Here is a 19,093-nt window from a genome sequence, read left to right as displayed (position 1 = left end):
TAACGTAGATTCAGTTGATATTTTCCATATTAAATATCCACTCGTGAGGAATATCCTCTAAATATATTGTCTGCTGGCAATGTTACCTGATTTTGTCTGAGAAGCTGAAGTAGAATCAGTTGGTCCTGTGTGAGAAACTGTGGAGCCGGCTGCTGAGGCACCGGTTGGGGTGGGGGGGTAAGCATAACAGGGCCTTCTGTCGATGCCTGAAAATAGGTTGAAAAATAAATACATGTATACACTTTTTTCTTTCTTTTCTAACAAATAATGAAATGTAAAACCCAAATCACATTAGACGATGCGACTCAATTGGATAGTCACATTGCGTCATGAGTCATGACCTGTTTCACACTCTACGACAGCCGTTCGAATGAATAAATGAATGTTTAACGACACCCCAGCACAAAAATACACATCGACTATTGGGCATCATAAAAGATAAGTATATGGAAATATTACTTATACTATTATGTAAAACCACAGTGTAATGTTTGGTTGTGTCAAGTGCCATTGGGCCGACTAAAAATCAGTTGCAGACGACTCGTTTTTCAAAACACCACACGTGACTAATTTGACAGTTGAGTTGCGTCGCGTCTTATAATGTGATCTAGGCTTAATAAACACATACAACTTGGAAGTGAAATTTGGCAGTCTAAGACCGAATTTGTCGTTGGTCGTTCAACTATGATTCTTGCTTCAAATTTGGTTTCAGGTAGGATCAAGTGAACTTCGCATTTCATGTTAATGATTCAGTTCTGATCTCCACTCAAACTGAATGGTTATGTATGTGAAATCATATTTTGTAAATAAAGAGTTTATCAGAGTTTAAACTTCTCATATTTGAACCATTTAGACTGAAAAAACAACAAACTGCATTGAACAATTTAGCACAACTACCATGTAACACAAGTATATCACTATCATTTCTTCACTTTACTTTTAACTTTATTAACGTGCCTATATCCAAGAGGTTCAGGCACATCCATCCCACGACCAGTCTCTGACATGGCCAGGGGTCGGGTGTCGTACAGAACTTAAATTTATGGAGATAATTTTGACTTAAGCATAATAAAACATATAATATATCCCTTTATAAACATTAACGCCAATTTTAGATGGGCTATCTAAATTAATTTAAAAAAGAAATCATTCCACTCTTTTGTTTTTTTATTACATTTTTAATTGCCCAGGAAGATTAGGCAGAAAAGGTTGGGCCTTGGCCATAGAATTGTTTTTACAATTTCTTCCCTATGAGCTCTAATAATTCAGAAGAATGAGTTATGTCCCCTGATGCTAGCTGGGAAATAAGACGACAGTCGATCTCGGTTTCCAAGACATTTTAGTGACTCAAAAGTGGAACTACTTTTCGTGGTTGGGCAGAACATAAACACAGAATGCATTATAGTAATTATCAATAGTGAGAATTAGAAATCATTTGTCTAACACACCGATATGTTGGTCAGCCTGTAATACACCTATAACGCTAACAGTAACAGATGTGTTCTGTTCCACATGTCAATCTAACATCAAAGAGCAGTCTCTAAAAGTGGCCGACAACTCGATAAAGGCCGTGGTATGTGCTATCCTGTCTGTAGAAAAGTTGAGATCCCTTGATGATAATGAAAAAATGTAGCCGGTTTCCTCTTGTGACGAGTCAGAATTACCAAATGTTTGACATCCAATAGTCGATGATTAATTAATTAATCAATATGCTCTAGTGGTGTCGTTAAACAAAACAAACATCTTTTTCTAAATGTGGCCGATACATTTTATTAAATTGTTAATCTTAAAAATATACTTTACCATTTTCATCATCACAATTTCCATGCTATTTACCAAGCTTTACGTAAACTAACTGTGAAGACACACTCCTTCCCACTAGTGTCGCCAGTTTCTTACTGTGAAAAACTCAACTTTTCAAAGTAATGTTGCATTTTCCCACTCTCCCGATAATGACAGTTCAATGGTGGAAAGTGACCCAACTGGGTTACCTATGACAACGGTCAAAAGTCGCAATCTTGTCTGAGCGAGCAAAAACCAAGCCAAAAGGTGCATCAGTAGTTTAAGGTTTGTTTTGTTCAACGGCCTGTACATTTGGTACAATGAATAGTAAACAATAATACCAAAACAAGCATTCTGAAAACACTAGTAGAAGCAAAACATGTTTTGTATTGCCTAAGTTCAAGGGCCATAACTCTGCTGTCAAAACCCGCTAATTTGCCAAGTAAGTCAAACTTGATTTATAACCGTACACGATGAAACTAGGTTGCCATGTAAGTCAAACTTGATTTATAACCGTACACGATGAAACTAGGTTGCCATGTAAGTCAAACTTGATCTATAACCGTACACGATGAAACTAGGTTGCCATGTAAGTCAAACTTGATCTATAACCGTACACGATGAAACTAGGTTGCCATGTAAGTCAAACTTGATCTATAACCGTACACGATGAAACTAGGTTGCCATGTAAGTCAAACTTGATCTATAACCGTACACGATGAAACTAGGTTGCCATGTAAGTCAAACTTGATCTATAACCGTACACGATGAAACTAGGTTGCCATGTAAGTCAAACTTGATCTATAACCGTACACGATGAAACTAGGTTGCCATGTAAGTCAAACTTGATCTATAACCGTACACGATGAAACTATGTTGAAAATGTTAGCTCAATATTTCGAGGCATTGCGAAAAAACAAAAACAAGTCTTGAAATAAAAAAGTATGGAAAACTATAGGTGGGACAGACGGACAGACAGACAGACAGCAGAAAAAACCTAGTTACATATCTAAACACAGACCTACAGACATAAAACTTAACACAAGGCTACATGTGTAAACACAGACCTACACACACAAAACTTAACCCAAGGCTACATGTCTAAACGCAGACCTAAACACATCAAAACTTAACACAAGGCTACATGTCTAAACACAACCTACACACACAAAACTTAAACCAATGCTACATGTCTAAACACAGAACTTCACATAAATTTTACACAAGGCTACAAGATCACTTTAAAAAAAACAAAAAAAACAAAACAAATGCAATTCAACTAACATAAAGATAGCTATTTCAAGAAATAATGAGCTCTATATTGAAAAAACCCACCAAGTTTTTTATTTGGGAAAAAAAAGGAAGACAGAAAAAACAACACTCTCCATAAACATTCTCCCACCCACATATTTCTGTATGATTGTTAATTTAATGTCATAGGCCTTGCCCCCCCCCCCCCCCCCCCCCCAGCTGAAAAACAATTTTGGCTAAAGCATTTTCAATATGGCTAATAAAAATTCCATGTGGCTAATATTTTGGCTACAGGTATTTTTGATCCAGGGTGAGCCCTGCACAAGGCTACATGTGTAAACACAGAACTTGACATACATTTAACACAAGGCTACATGTGTAAACACAGAACTTGACATACATTTTACACAAGGCTACATGTCGAAACACAGAACTTCACAAACATTTTACACAAGGCTGCATGTCGAAACACAGAACTTCACATACATTTTACACATGGCTACATGTGTAAACACAGAACTTCACATACATTTTACACAAGGCTACATGTGTAAACACAGAACTTCACATACATTTTACACAAGGCTACATGTGTAAACACAGAACTTCACATACATTTTACACAAGGCTACATGTGTAAACACAGAACTTCACATACATTTTACACAAGGCTACATGTGTAAACAGAGAAACATACAAGAACGTTATCACAAAGCAGCAACTGTAGTAAACCAATGGATGAATTTCTTCTAAAAACATAAAGGACAAGCTTAATTCGGTACACACTTTTCATAATTTCAATTTTAACTCCACCAAACATTCACCGAAACTGCTGACACTATTTTTTGTTGTGCTATTATTAAACACAACACAGTGAAAATTAAAAAGAATTAAATATAAAAATGTTTTACCCGTTTTCTGCCTTTCAATTTCTTCTTCTTATCTTCATCCATGCTGTCAACGTCTGGTCCAAAGCTTGGTGTGAGACCCGTCTGCGACGGAGGGCCAGCGGCTACGTTTTGTGATGCCGGCACATCGTGAGGCCGATCCGAGGTATGAAACTAGCAAACAACAACCGTAGCAGTTAGAGGAGGTCTCTAGCAACAACTGCATAGTAACGTCACAGTCAAACAGTTTGCATTTATTTAACACGTCAAATTACACACACATATTTTTAAAACAAGCATTCTGAGCGTACTGCGAAAGCATACATCCCTTACAAGGCCCAATTTTGTTTCTGTATTACCTAAATTCAAGTGCCATAACTCTGCCAAAACTGGGGATATCACCATAGAAGTCAAAACTTAATCTGTAACAGTACATAATAAAACTATACACAAAATTTCAGCTTAATATCTCGAGGCATTCCAAAAATAATGTGCAGAATTTATTTCCTAAGTTCAAGAGCCATATTTCTGTCAAAAATGGAAAAAGTCTGTTTATTTTGTTTAACGACACCACTAGAGCACACTGATTTATTAATCATTGGCTACTGGATGTCAAACATTTGGTAATTTAGACATATAGTTTTAGAGAGGAAACCTACTACATTTTTCTATTATATGCACCATCCCACAGACAGGATAACCCATATGATATATATATACAATCGTGGGGCACTGGATGGAGCGAGAAGCAGGCCAGTGGACCCACCGACCAACCACACATCAAGCGAGTGCTTTAAAACTGGGCTATGTCTCGTCCCCTCAAAACGTACCATGAAAGTCAAACATGATCTGCGTTTAGTTACCTGTGGGCCGACCCCAGAGTTCTGTCTTGACGTGAGTTCGGCAGGGATGGGTAGTCGCCAGGCTTCCTCGATGCTAGGCAGGGTGCGGGGTCTACAGAAGAGAAAAGACATTTTATACAACGCTGACTACTCGGCATTTTAACAAAAATAGTATTTGAACCTTAAAGAAAGAAAAAAGAAAGAAATGTTTTATTTAACGATGCACTCAACACATTTTATTTACGGTTATATGGTGTCAGACATGGTTAAGGACCACACAGATTTTGAGAGGAAACCCGCCGTTGCCACTACATGGGCTACTCTTTCCGATTAGCAGCAAGGGATCTTTTATTTGCGCTTCCCACAGGCAGGATAGCACAAACCATGGCCTTTGTTCAACCAGTTATGGATCACTGGTCGGTGCAAGTGGTTTACACCTACCCATTGAGCCTTGCGGAGCACTCACTCAGGGTTTGGAGTCGGTATCTGGATTAAAAATCCCATGCCTCGACTGGGATCCGAACCCAGTACCTACCAGCCTGTAGACCGATGGCCTAACCACGATGCCACCGAGGCCGGTACTTGAACCGTAACTGCATATAAGCAAGAAAATAAGTTGAAATGAAACAAAATAAAATAACCCACTTACTTGTTTTGGAAGTGTTGCATGGGTATGTTGCTTAAATTCTGCTGCAAAAATTTTATCTTGGAAGCTAGACTGGAATTGATATGAGCTGAAAAGAGAGAGAGAGAATAAATTAGTGTTTGTTCACAGTATCAGTAAAGGTGTGCTGTATTGACAGTTTTTAAAACCAAGTTCTCACAACATTTAATCTACTTGATGGTCCAACAAAATATTACTTGAAAATACACGCCTCTATAATTTGAACAATTGTGTTACCAGTAAAGGCCTTTTCCCCAGGTCACTCAAATGAAATGTTTGTTCTGTTTGACATCACTAGATCACACTGAAGAAGTTTGTTTTGTTTAACGACACCATTAGAGCACATTAATTTATTAATCGTCGGCTATTGGATGTCAAACATTTGGTAATTTTGACATATAGTCTTAAGAGAGGAAACCCCCTACGTTTTTCATTAGTAGCAAGGGATCTTTTGTATGCGCCATCCCAAACACAATAGCACATACCATGGCCTTCGATATACCAGTCGTGGTGCACTGGTTGGAACGAAGAATAGCCCAATGGGTCCACAACGGGGATCGATCGCATACTGACAGTACATCAAGAGAGTGCTTTACTACTGGGCTACGTCCCACCCGCCCATCCCCAAGGTTACTAATTTTATTTTTAGTAACCTATTACAAAAATATATTACGTGAACAGTGACATAGTTATTAAATAAACATACAGAGCTCAAACTTAATGACAGTACCGATGGCAATTGCCATCATTGTCATGCAACCTACGACAAGAGATATTTATTTCTAGTAGCATTAAGATAGCAGGCAATTGCATCACTAAGCTGGTTGCGAAACCTACGACACAAGACAACTCACCTTTATTTCTAGTAGCATTAAGATAGCAGGAAAGCGTGTCGACTCACCTTTATTTCTAGTAGCATTAAGATAGCAGGAAAGTGTGTCGCTAGGCTGGTTGTAAAACATACGACACGTGACGACTCACCTTTATTTCTAGTAGCATTAAGATAGCAGGTAAGCGCGTCGCTAGGTTGGTTGCAAAACCTATGACACGAGACGACTCACCTTTATTTCTAGTAGCATTAAGATAGCAGGTAAGAGCGTCGCTAGGCTGGTTGCAAAACATACGACACGTGATGACTCACCTTTATTCTAGTAGCATTAAGATAGCAGGCAAGCGTGTCTCTAGGTTGGTTGCAAAACCTACGACACGAGACGACTCACCTTTATTTCTAGTAGCATTAAGGTAGCAGGTAAGCGCGTCGCTAGGCTGGTTGCAAGTCTCGTAGAGGATGCCAAGGTCCGTCCAGGCCGCAGAGTGTGATTTGTCCAACTGAACTGCACATATGTAGGCCTGCAGAGCATCCATCGGCTGGGACTGCTGCTGATAAAGTACTCTGAAATCACAACCGTACATTAATATTCACAGATCACAACAATTACTCTGAAATCACAACCGTACAGCATTAACACTCACAGATCACAAACATTACTCTGAAATCACAACTGTACAGCGATAAAACTCACAGATCACAAACATTACTTTGAAATCACAATCGTACAACATTAACACTGACAGATCACAAACGTTACTCTGAAATCACAACCATATGTTAACACTGACAGATCACAAATGTTACTCTGAAATCACAACCGTACATTAACATTCACAGATCACAAACATTACTGTGAAATCACAACTGTACAGCGTTAACATTCACAGATCACAAACGTTTCTCTGAAATCACAACCGTACAGTGTCAACATTCACAGATCACAAATGTTACTCTGAAATCACAACAGTACAATGTTAACATTCAGTTATTAGGTGAAAGGTTCATACAGATACAGGTGTGCTCAATCTGATGGCAATACACATTTATAAACAAACATTAAAGAAAATAAAAGTAATAAAACCTGAAAACTATACACCATATTCAAAGAATTTTTTTTTTTTTTTTTTAAACTATTTCGGTTTGTAAAAATATTTTATTCCAAAATAAGCTAAAAAAAAACAACAAAAAAACCCCACATATTCCTACACACTTTAATTTGAGCAGTGGAAGTATTTTTAAATGGCGTACATTTTACGATGCTATATAATCTTCTTCCTCCTCCTTAACAAACAACTGTTCTTCCAAAATTAATATTTTAACATTGTCACCAAGAATCAATATTCACGTATTCAACTATAAAATGAAATCATATTTACAGCCGACTACATGTAAGTCATTTCTTCCACAGACCAAGAAACAGATTTGAGCAAACGTAATCTATTTACAATAGTGATATTATGAGAGCAGTTTTAAAATGCCCTATATGTGTCAACACTATATATTTATACGAGTTCTACTATTAATATCACATTTATTTCTGGCTTTGTCAATTCATCAAAATGGACAAATTAAAAAAAAGAAGGGAATTGCACAATATACAAAGGATGTAAGGACTGTTACATAAAAGAACATGGGTGGGTGGGTGAAGTGTTTTATAACACTCCTGCACCCTGTTTAATCAGTGGCCAGCAAGCGTCAAACTGATCATTCTGACACTTGCCTGAGAATTAAAGAGAAAAAACCTGCTACGTACCACAGCACTGGCTGCTTTTAGCAATTATTTGAAATAGCAGCACACAAAACACACACACCACAAATACACAAAACACACACACCACACACACACACACACACACACACACACACAAAACATACACACACACACACACACTCACAAAACACACACAAATCACATACACACAAATCACATACACACACTCACTCTCACACACAAAACACAGACATTCACACACACACACTCACACAAACACACACACACACTCACACAAACACACACACACACACACAAACACAAACACACACACAGAGACATATATATTCACATATCACAAAAATACAGACACGCAGTGAAACCTGTCTAAATCAGACCCTGATTTAAATATGTAAATCAGACAAATATTATGTCCCCAGCATGATTCGGTTCAGTCAGGTTTCACTGTATATACATATGTAAATCAGACAAATATTATGTCCCCAGCATGATTCGGTTCAGTCAGGTTTCACTGTATATACATTTAATAAATGAAATGACATTTTACACACTGATATAAATAGCGGTTCTTCATTTCTCAAGTGCAAGATAACACTCGAGTCCCTATTATGAACCTTTATTTCATGTGAAAATAATTGTTTTATCATCCACCTTAAAATATTATAACAGCGCACCTTCCGCTGGTTGTTTAAAAAGCTGTTGGTTTAACCCCAGCCGACACCAATGTTTGAATATCATTATTTTTATTCCACTGCCCCCTTTTCTTTTACTCCTTTCAATTCCATCTCATTCCTTCCCGATCTGGCAGCTTCTCCTAGCTTTCAGCTCCTTCCGCTGTCCACCTCCACATCCCAGTCCTCGTCTCTCCAACTGCGACAGGTGCTTGTCTCTTGTGGTTATTTGTGCCACACACCTGTCATTCCCCATCAGCTTTTAGCTGTGGGGTTAGTCTCACCACTTCGGAGAGTGTTCAGTAGTTACTTCCTAGTGGCAGAGGACGAGGATACCAGGTGGGTGCAGGGAAGTACACAGAGACTGCACCCGTGGAGGAAGTTGAGACAGGTAGGCGATGGTGTTTGAATATCAGTACACCGATTCAGTGATTCTTTAATGTGTGACATTCAAAACTTCTTTCTGTCAATATGTACAAGCCTTACTTCAGGATTTTTCCCATGGAATGCAAATCACTGGCCTGGAGCTTACGAGGAGAGTGATTTATTAAATTTTCAAATGTGAATTAGAACTGAAATGGTAATTTAATATACAAACATATTTGTATTGTTTCTGTGTGACTTGAGAAGGAACATGGTACGTACCCTATCGAGCACCAAGTATCAGCGCTATTTGTGTGTGAGTGGAGATTGGCCGAGAGAAGGAAAACGGTATGTATCCTATAGAGCACCAAGTATCAGTGTTATTTATGTGCGAGTGAAGATTGGCCGAGAGAAGAAAACGATACATACCCTATCGAGCACCAAGTATCAGCATTAGCCTCCGACTTGTCAATCGACTGACGATACGACAAGAAAGCATCGTGCACTTTTCCTAGGCTCGAGTAACATCTGAAAACAAACAGTTATCGGTTATTGATGTCAAACACTAGGTAATTTTGGCATATAGTCTTAGAGGAAAGCAGCTAAATTTTTCCATTTGTAGCAAGGGATCTTTGATATGTATCATCCATTAACCTTTCTAATATGAACAAAAAATATATATCCTTTATGTACATTGTAAACTGTATTATTTCTAATACATGAATTTGTAGTTATAAAAATGTGGGTTTTTTCAGTCATAGATTTACGACGAAGGCAGAGGATGGTCACTTTTTGCACCCTTGTTTTGGCTTCGTACACAATAAAAATAAGATATCCAACTGTAATATTTTTATATGATATATTTGACAAAAGGTACTCTTTTTTTTTTTCCATCTTTTAAAACTTAATACTTTGTCCAGAATTGTGACCTGTAAACAGCGTTGTCTGCTTGTTATAGAATTTTGACAGCAGTTTTTATTTTAATGTGGTGAAGCACTGTAATACAGCTAATAGTGAATTTGAATGATGTCAGTATTTCAATAATGTCACTTGGCATCTCCTTACAAAAACATTAAACTGGGTACATGTTTCCATTTTAAGAATGCTGGAAAAATAAATTGCAATGCAAAATTGCTTTTGAAAATTATTTGTTGGAACATTACTAATTAATGCACCTGAATATGTTTGAAGAAAATCTGGTGATTGTACTATTTACGAAATATAAATTTTAAATGAAATTACGATAGGATATGTTATATTTATTGTGTACAAAGCCAAAAAAAACAGTGTGAAGAAAATCTAGTGATTAAAAAATTGTACTATTTACGAAATATGAATTTTAAGTGAAATTACGGTAGGATGTTATATTTATTGTGTACAAAGCCAAAACAAGGGTGCGAAGAAAATGACCGTCATCGACCTTACATACAAAACTACATGTACACGTAAGAATACCATGTTTTGTGGAATTGGTCTTAGGTTGTTCCATCGTTCACTGACATGGCCGTGTGCATTTACTGACACGACTGTGTGCGTTCACTGACACGGCTGTGTGCGTTCACTGACTCCACCGTGTACGACCGTTATTGTAAATCAACAAAGATGGTTCTGTGTCCTAAGAAACCAGTGCTTAGGTCACTGCCTGGGTGGCACTGGCCTCACGGAGATTTTTCAAATGTAGGTCAACAATACAGGTTAAGATTCAACAGGACAGTGACTTGGGCTTGACTCAGGAAATAAACTAAAAAGTTTGTTTTGTTTAACAACACCACTAGAGAACATTGATTATTAATCATCAGCTATTGGATGTCAAACATATGGTAATTTTGACATATAGTCTCAGAGAGGAAACCTGCTACATTTTTCCATTAGTAGCAAGGAATCTTTTATATGCACCATTCCAGACAGGATAGCACATGCCACGGCCTACGAAGAAGTAAAATATGGCCTGCTGTTAAATATTGGGGTTTCTTCAAAAGCAAACCAATAAAAAGATGGCCTGATAAAAAAAAAAAAAAAAATTAGCCCATCAGGATTTCTGCTAAAAATATATTTTTGGGGTATGGCACTATGGATTTTGCACCCATAGTCGACGGGGTGTATGGGTGGGGGGCTTCCTCCAGAATGAACAGTTTCCAGCCATCTGTTATCTGAATTCCTTGGTTGGTAGCCTCACTCCTATGGCTAGTGATATTCAATGTTGGGCTAGTAAATAACCACTATTGCCATGCCTGACGGCTAGTGAATTTTTTTTGAGTCAAATGTTGCAGTTAAGTCTTATTTTCTAAATATCTGATTATTACTATTATTTAGTAAAATTGTATTAACTTAAAGTAAAGTGGGGCTAGTGAATTTTTAATTGTGGTCAGTAAATTAAAAAAAAATCCCTGATCCCATGGTTAGTGGATTAATTTTTTTTTCTAAATCTGCCACCATCGTTGTTTCTTTACACTCGAGTTGATATTCTTCCACATAAGATGAAAATATTTGGGAAAATGGCATCTGAGAATTATAAATCAAATAAAATGTTCCAATAAAATATATCCCGTTACTGTTACTGCAACAACAAAAATTGGGGATAACATTTTAGCCGATTTACCCTCAAGACAAGACAGGGAGAAGAAGAAGGAAATGTTTTATTTAACGATGCACTCAACACATTTTATTTACGGTTATATGGCGTCAGACATATGGTTAAGGACCACAAGAATATTGAGAGAGGAAACCCACTATCACCACTTCATGGGCTACTCTTTTCGATTAGCAGCAAGGGATATTTTATATGCACCATCCCACAGACAGGATAGTACATACCACGGCCTTTGTTACACCAGTTGTGGAGCACTGGCTTGAACGAGAAATAGACCAATGGATTCACCGACTAGGATCGATCCTATACTGACCGCGAGACAGGGAGAAGAAGAACAGACGATCGAACATGTCATCCAAGACTGCATAAACCTACAGCAGCTGAGGGAGATTACCTGGACAACTACAACAACTCTTCAGAAGAAGCTGTACGGCACAAAAAGTGATCTACAGAGAACAGTATCGTTCATAGTCACTGCTGGCCTCGACGTGTAGTCAACAAGCGAACAAAAAGAAGACGATGACAAAACAGGTTGAGTGGTGGGTTGGGGACAGCGTATGGAAAATTAACATCATCTCCTTACACTCTTATCCATTTCCCACCCATCACCGTCACCAGCACCCTCCCCTCCCTGGAATAGACCCTGCTCTCACCTGCCAAGAAGGTACCAGGTTTGTCCATTACTGGCATCAAGTTCCAAAGACTTTTGTAGAAACTGGACTGCCCGTGCTTCCCGTATTTGCTTGTCTCCTAGCTGATTTGTTGTGTGGTATAACCAGCCTGTAGAAATATAAAACACACCAATACAGTAATGGATGGATAAATTGAACAAAAAAGATTTATTTCAAAGAATACATGAAAATTTGTTTATCAAGTTATAAAGTGTGCAAAACATGAAATCTTCCTTCTTTTTGTTGAGAGAGAGAGAGAGAGAGAGAGAGAGAGAGAGAGAGAGAGAGAGAGAGAGAGAGAGAGAGAGAGAGAGAGAGAGAGAGAGAGAGAGAGAGAGAGAGAGAGAGAGAGAGAGAGAGAGAGAGAGAGAGAGAGAGAGACAGACAGACAGATGGAGGGAGGGTGAGAGGGAGAGAGGGAGAGAGGGAGGGAGGAATATTATATACATTATGCCATAGACAGTACTGTACAATGGCTGGGATGGAGGAAGCAACCACATTTACCTGTACCAACAAGGTGTGTACCACATTGTACTTGTAGTAAATATATAAAACCATGTTAACTGTACAAAGTGTATACTACTTGTATTAAGTAAATAGAACAGAACCGCATCAGACCAATGCAAAAATTCACCATGAGTCTGATTGTTTGCAAACACTAAACCAGGTCACAATGTGTACTTTTACACTGAAGGAACAAACAAAACATTGATCACAAACCCAACTCATCCATCTACACACATGTATATCACAGAGACAAGACTGACAAAAAAAACCCACACTATTACTAAAACACTCTGATTTATGGGTACACAAATGATCTGAAACACTACACACTGTCAAAGAAGATCTGGGTCAAGTCAACAAGAAGTTGCCTTCAAGACATTTAGATACAGTACAACTAGCCTCAGTACACACACAGACTTGGTGTACTGAGTTGTAGAGGGAGCCAGGCCTGTACATGCATTGTTAGATAAGCACTGTTATCTGGGTCGATTGTTATTGATCGGTGATCATCAAGGAAGTAGGGCTGTCTGGCCTACATATTCGTATTGCACATGGACGTATATTTAATTAATCCCCACCCCCCACCCAACTGAAAGAGGATGACCAGTATGGGGCATCAGTCAGTAGATATAGGGCGGTCTGAAGTGATGTCAAGTGATGTCAAGTAATCATTAATTCTAACACAGAAAGAAGTTCTTCAAAGTCCAGCCATTATGTTTGGCAGGCATTGCATGAACTTAGCAATTTTTTCGTTTTTTTCATTATTGAATTATTTTTTTTTCCCCTCACAAACTGGATGGAATTTACTTTTAAAAACATTAAAATATTAGCAGGCTGCCTGCCAGAAAATAATATGAAAATGTTTTTGTGAAGTGAAAGCTAAATGCTCTTTCCTTCTTCCTACCTATCAAGGGGGCAGAGTGTAACCCAGTGGTAAAGCACTTGCTTGATGCGTGGTTGGTTTGGGATCGATCCCCGTCGATGGGCCCACTGGGCTATTTCTCATTCCAGCCAGTACACCACGACTGGTATATATCAAAGGCAGTGTGGTGTGCTATCCTATCTGTACATGGTGCATAAAATAGATCCCTTGCTACTAATGGAAAAATGTAGCGGGTTTCCTCTTTAATTAACACTATATGTTAAAATCATCAAATGTTTGACATCCAATAGTTGATGATCATTAAATCAGTGTGCTCTAGTGGTGTCGTGAAACAAAACAAGCTTTTAACTGTACTTCCTGTTTCAAGCCCAAGCCACTATCCTGCTTAATCTTAACCTGTATTGTTCACCTACATCTGAAAAATCTCTGTGAGGCCAGTGCCACCCAGACGGTGAATTAAGCACTGGTTTAATTCTTAGGGCGCAGAACAAAACAAACTAACTTTACATGCAGGGCTAGCTCTGGCACTCGCCAAATTCGACAGTTGCGAATCTTGAAAGCGAATTTTATCTTAATTTGCGAAATAATTTCAGGTAATAATTGACATTTTAAAGAAAATATCTGTTGATTTCTGAAATTTTTGAAGTTTAATAGACAATTTGGCTAAATATTTTGTTCACCCAGAGCTAGCCCTGTGTAACATGTATTCTCCGAAAGTCGATCCTATGATGGGAACTGCATTACATATATTATATTCCCTATGGCTGTTGTTCAGAAAGAAACAAAGAAAGAAGTGTTTTATTTAACGACGCACTCAACACATTTTATTTACGGTTATATGGTGTCAGACATATGGTTAAGGACCACACAGATTTTGAGAGGAAACCCGCTGTCGCCACTGCATGGGCTACTCTTCCGATTAGCAGCAAGGGATCTTTTATTTGCGCTTCCCACAGGCAGGATAGCACAAACCATGACCTTTGTTGAACCAGTTATGGACTACTGGTCGGTGCAAGTGGTTTACACCTACCCATTGAGCCTTGCGGAGCACTCACTCAGGGTTTGGAGTCGGTATCTAGATTAACAATCCCATGCCTCGACTGGGATCCGAACCCAGTACCTACCAGCCTGTAGACCGATGGCCTGCCACGGCGCCACTGAGGCCGGTTTGTTCAGAAAGATGCAGATGACATAAGAAATGTGTTATGACAATCTCGGTGTGACATTGGACACCTCAACAAGTTGGTGAAAATAACAGCCTCACCTTCACATCAGATTTCACTGAAAATACTACATCAAATAACAGAATCCCAACTTGCACACCCTCCAACCCTCCTCCCCCCCCCCCCCCACCCCATTAAACTAACTTTGTTTATCTAGAGTTACTAACAGTCAAATGCTATCAACATCCCTCATGACATGAAATATTATAATTTTCATCCACAAAATACATGCACATATATACTAAATATATTTTCAGTCACAGAAATAAATAGTAAGCCATTTTTTCTGTTTCCAAGTGTACGTTTCTCTAAATGATCGGATTATATTTCATTCTGTCAACACTTCAGGTCATAGGATTTCAAATTTCATGGGAAACACTTTTTTGATTTCCTGCATTCAGTTAGCGAGTATACTACAGAATACCGTTACTGGGATGTGAACCCGGTACCAGCTGCAAGACAAAAAGTATGCAGTGAGTGAGTATATTACAAAATACCGTTACCGGCGTGAACCCAGTATCAGCCGTAAGACAAAAAGCATGCAGTGAGCGAATATACTACAGAATACCGTTACAGGGACGTGAACCCGATACTAGCTGTAAGACAAAAAGCATGCAGTGAGCGAGTATACTACAGAATACCGTTACCGGGGCGTGAACCCGGTACCAGCCGTAAGACAAAAAGCATGCAGTGAGTGAGTATACTACAGAATACCGTTACCGGGACGTGAACCCAGTACAAGCTGTAAGACAAAGAGCATGCAGTGAGCGAGTATACTACAGAATACAGAATACCGTTACCGGGACGTGAACCCAGTACCAGCTGTAAGACAAAAAGCATGCAGCGAGCGAGTATACTACAGAATACCGTTACCGGGACGTGAACCCAGTACCAGCTGTAAGACAAAAAGCATGCAGTGAGTGAGTATACTATACAATACCGTTACCTGGGCGTGAACCCAGTACCAGTCATAAGACAAAAAGCATGCAGTGAGTGAGTATAGTACAGACTACCGTTACCGGGACGTGAACCCAGTACTAGCTGTAAGACAAAAAGCATGCAGTGAGCGAGTATACTACAGAATACCATTAACGGGACGTGAACCCAGTACCAGCCGTAAGACAAAAAGCATGCAGTGAGCGAGTATACTACAGAATACCGTTATCGGGGCGTGAACCCGGTACCAGCCGTAAGACAAAAAGCATGCAGTGAGTGAGTATACTACAGAATACTGTTACCGGGACGTGAACCCAGTACCAGCTATAAGACAAAAAGCATGCAGTGAGCGAGTATACTACAGAATACCGTTACCGGGACGTGAACCCAGTACCAGCTGTAAGACAAAAAGCATGCAGTGAGCGAGTATACTACAGAATACTGTTACCTGGGCGTGAACCCAGTACCAGCTGTAAGACAAACAGCATGCAGTGAGCGAGTATACTACAGAATACCGTTACCGGGGAGTGAACCCAGTACCAGTCGTATGACAAAAAGCACGCAGTGAGTGAGTATACTACAGAATACCGTTATCGGGACGTGAACCTGGTACCAGCTATACGTCATTGTACTCACCGAGCTGCCTGAAGGCTGTGGCCTTGACTGTAGCCTGCGAGTCCTCGACTTCTCCAAACTCTTCGTACGCCTCCTGGGCCTGCTTGTACCGCCCTTGTACTTCCAGCAGGTGCGCAATGTGCAGCTTTACTGAAACAGGGAGAAAACTCACATGAAAGTGGGTATATAACAATTTTTTTTATTGTACTCTTCCAAAAAAGTAGGGGAACTCTTAATAAAAAATTTACAATTGCTAAAAGTATACAGTATATTAGCTGTGGGGAATGGTTATATGATAATAGTGAATTAATTGGGCAAACATTACAACCGGTAGTTCAGTATTAGTTTTTTTCCCCAGTAAATCAGTAATTCAAAAAATAAAAATGACAAGCAAAACAGTAACAACTGTATGATCAACAGAATGAAAAAGATTGACAGAAATAATGTTCCAGTGATTAATGGACCTTCCTGGAAATGGTCAAAATCGAGAATGACACCCCATGCATATGTAAGGAGGGGGTGGGGGGGGGGGGGGAGGCCCAACTGCGTGATGCATGTGCAAACTATGGAATGTGTTTCAGAGTGTCGATAAACAGACTTAACATTCTTTACTAGGTTATTTGTGGTCCAAACGTATGTTCGGTCTAATAGTTGATATTAACATTAATATTTCAGGTTCCCTTACTTCTTTTGAAGAGTATATATATATTTTTTAAATCCATAGAAATTATTATTCGATCTTGTTTCATACTGATTTTACAAAACGAGTGTCAGGATTCTTATACTGCCCGAGTGCTGCCAATGGTAATATATGAATCCTGACACGAGTTCGATATACCAGTACGACTTGCACACAAGTGCAATAATTTCTTTATTATCCATATTATTTTAATTTTGTTTGTGTTTTTTTGTTTAAAAAAATCCCCTCAAAACAAGGACAGTCTCGAAATGTTTCAACCACCACTAGAAGGAGACGAGGAAATGACATCATATTTCACATGCACAGTCTGAACTAGGATTGGGGAAGTAACGTCATGCTATGACGTCGCTTCCCAAAATTACGTCATTACACTTGTTATTACACGTGTGCTTCATATGGACTTAGTAACTGGGTTATGTTGAACCATGTGGATAATAAATATTTAAATTTAACAGAAAGGTCAGGAAGACTTGCTTAACAACACCTCAGCAGGTTTCAAACTACAGCTTGGGGTGTAGGCTGAAGCACAGCTCCAAATATTAGCAATTTGTAGTTTTTTGCTAAAAAATTAATTTTAAAATCTGTCGCCCAACTCAAGCTTCAATTAGACAAACAGCAAACCTTGTGGTACATTGATAAAGAAACAATTTTCGAATGAGCTTTTTGGCAAATTAGGTAATGAAATATATTCATCAAATTCAAGTTTAATACGTATTTGGTGTACAACAGATGAAGGTTTGTTTTGTTTAATGACACCACTAGAGCACATTGATTTATTATTCATTGGCTATTGAATGTCAAACATTTAGTAATTTTGAGATATAGTCTTAATGAGAAAACCTGCTACATTTTTCCATTAGTAGCAAGGGATTTTTCATAAAAAAAGAAAGTTCGTTTGCTTAACAACACCACTAGAGCATATAGATTTATTAATCATCGGCTATTGGATGTCAAACATATGATCAATGTGACAGTCATTTTTCTATTACTAGCAAGGGATATTTTATATGCACCATCCCACAGATAGGATAGCACATACCACAGCCTTTGATATACCAGCTGTACTCAACAGATGATTATTTTGACTTTATAGCTGACAAAGAAGACAATCCATCCTATTCATACCGATTAAGCAGCAAGGGATCTTTAAACTGAACTTTCCCACAGACAGAACAGTACATACCATAGCCTTTGAAATGGCAGCTGTGGGGCACTGGTTGGTACGATAAAGATTCAAGTCCACTGAGGGTGATTGGAGCCTATGACCCATCGCACCTCAGGCGAGTTTTCTACACCTTGGTACAGTGAAATCCCTCTAGACTGGACACCCAAGCACAAAAGTCCAGTCTTAAGGTATGTGTTCTGTTTAGACAGGTTTTGTTCTATACCAATATTTTAAAAAGTGAAAAAAATCCAGTTTACAGAGGGTCCGGTTTTGAGAGGGTTTCACTGTATTTAAAATCACAGATTTTCTTTTGTAATAAAATGTGTCCTTTTATGGCACACCTACACAAATCACTGACACCTACACAAATTATTCACAGTCACACACACAGTCACACACAAACTCACACACAAACTCACACACCCACACACTTTTGCCGACAATGAAGCAAGCTCTACAATTTTACATTTATTGATTTTCAGTGTTAAATGAACGACTACGTTACAAGTACACGTATTACCTGCAACAAAAGACAAGTGCCAGCAACCTGCATCAATAACGATGCCAATTAGGAAAAGGCCCCTTAATTTATTACAATCTTTTGTGGCGACCATTTCTCATAGAATAACTCCCTCCTGTGTTAAGTGTGTTAAAGATTTTCAAAGCAGAATCAGCAGTTGTTAATAATTTTTGATACAAACTTACTGGCCCCTAGGGGATTTAGGACCATGGTATTTAACACATGGTCCACCATCTGGGTGAATTTAATGTTTTTTTTG

At 38.7% G+C, this 19,093-nt stretch overlaps 1 protein-coding gene across 2 annotated transcripts in view; it reads right to left on the bottom strand.

Moving 5' to 3' along the window:
* LOC121374746 (histone demethylase UTY-like) overlaps positions 1-19,093 on the bottom strand; it is a 134,341-nt gene that overhangs the window by 23,065 nt on the left and 92,183 nt on the right. For both annotated transcript variants that reach the window (XM_041501857.1, XM_041501864.1), the window contains 8 exons: positions 16,471-16,599; positions 12,268-12,394; positions 9,454-9,552; positions 6,647-6,819; positions 5,412-5,496; positions 4,784-4,874; positions 3,945-4,094; positions 87-206 (listed from right to left, as the gene is read on the bottom strand). In XM_041501857.1, coding sequence (XP_041357791.1) covers positions 87-206; positions 3,945-4,094; positions 4,784-4,874; positions 5,412-5,496; positions 6,647-6,819; positions 9,454-9,552; positions 12,268-12,394; positions 16,471-16,599 — 974 coding nt within the window. The remainder of the gene's footprint in view (positions 1-86; positions 207-3,944; positions 4,095-4,783; positions 4,875-5,411; positions 5,497-6,646; positions 6,820-9,453; positions 9,553-12,267; positions 12,395-16,470; positions 16,600-19,093) is intronic.

This window comes from Gigantopelta aegis, chromosome 1 (assembly GCF_016097555.1).
Source record: "Gigantopelta aegis isolate Gae_Host chromosome 1, Gae_host_genome, whole genome shotgun sequence".
NCBI classification, from domain to species: domain Eukaryota; kingdom Metazoa; phylum Mollusca; class Gastropoda; order Neomphalida; family Peltospiridae; genus Gigantopelta; species Gigantopelta aegis.
The sequence above is the reverse complement of the archived record's forward strand: the minus strand, read 5'-3'. Positions and strand labels throughout refer to the sequence as shown.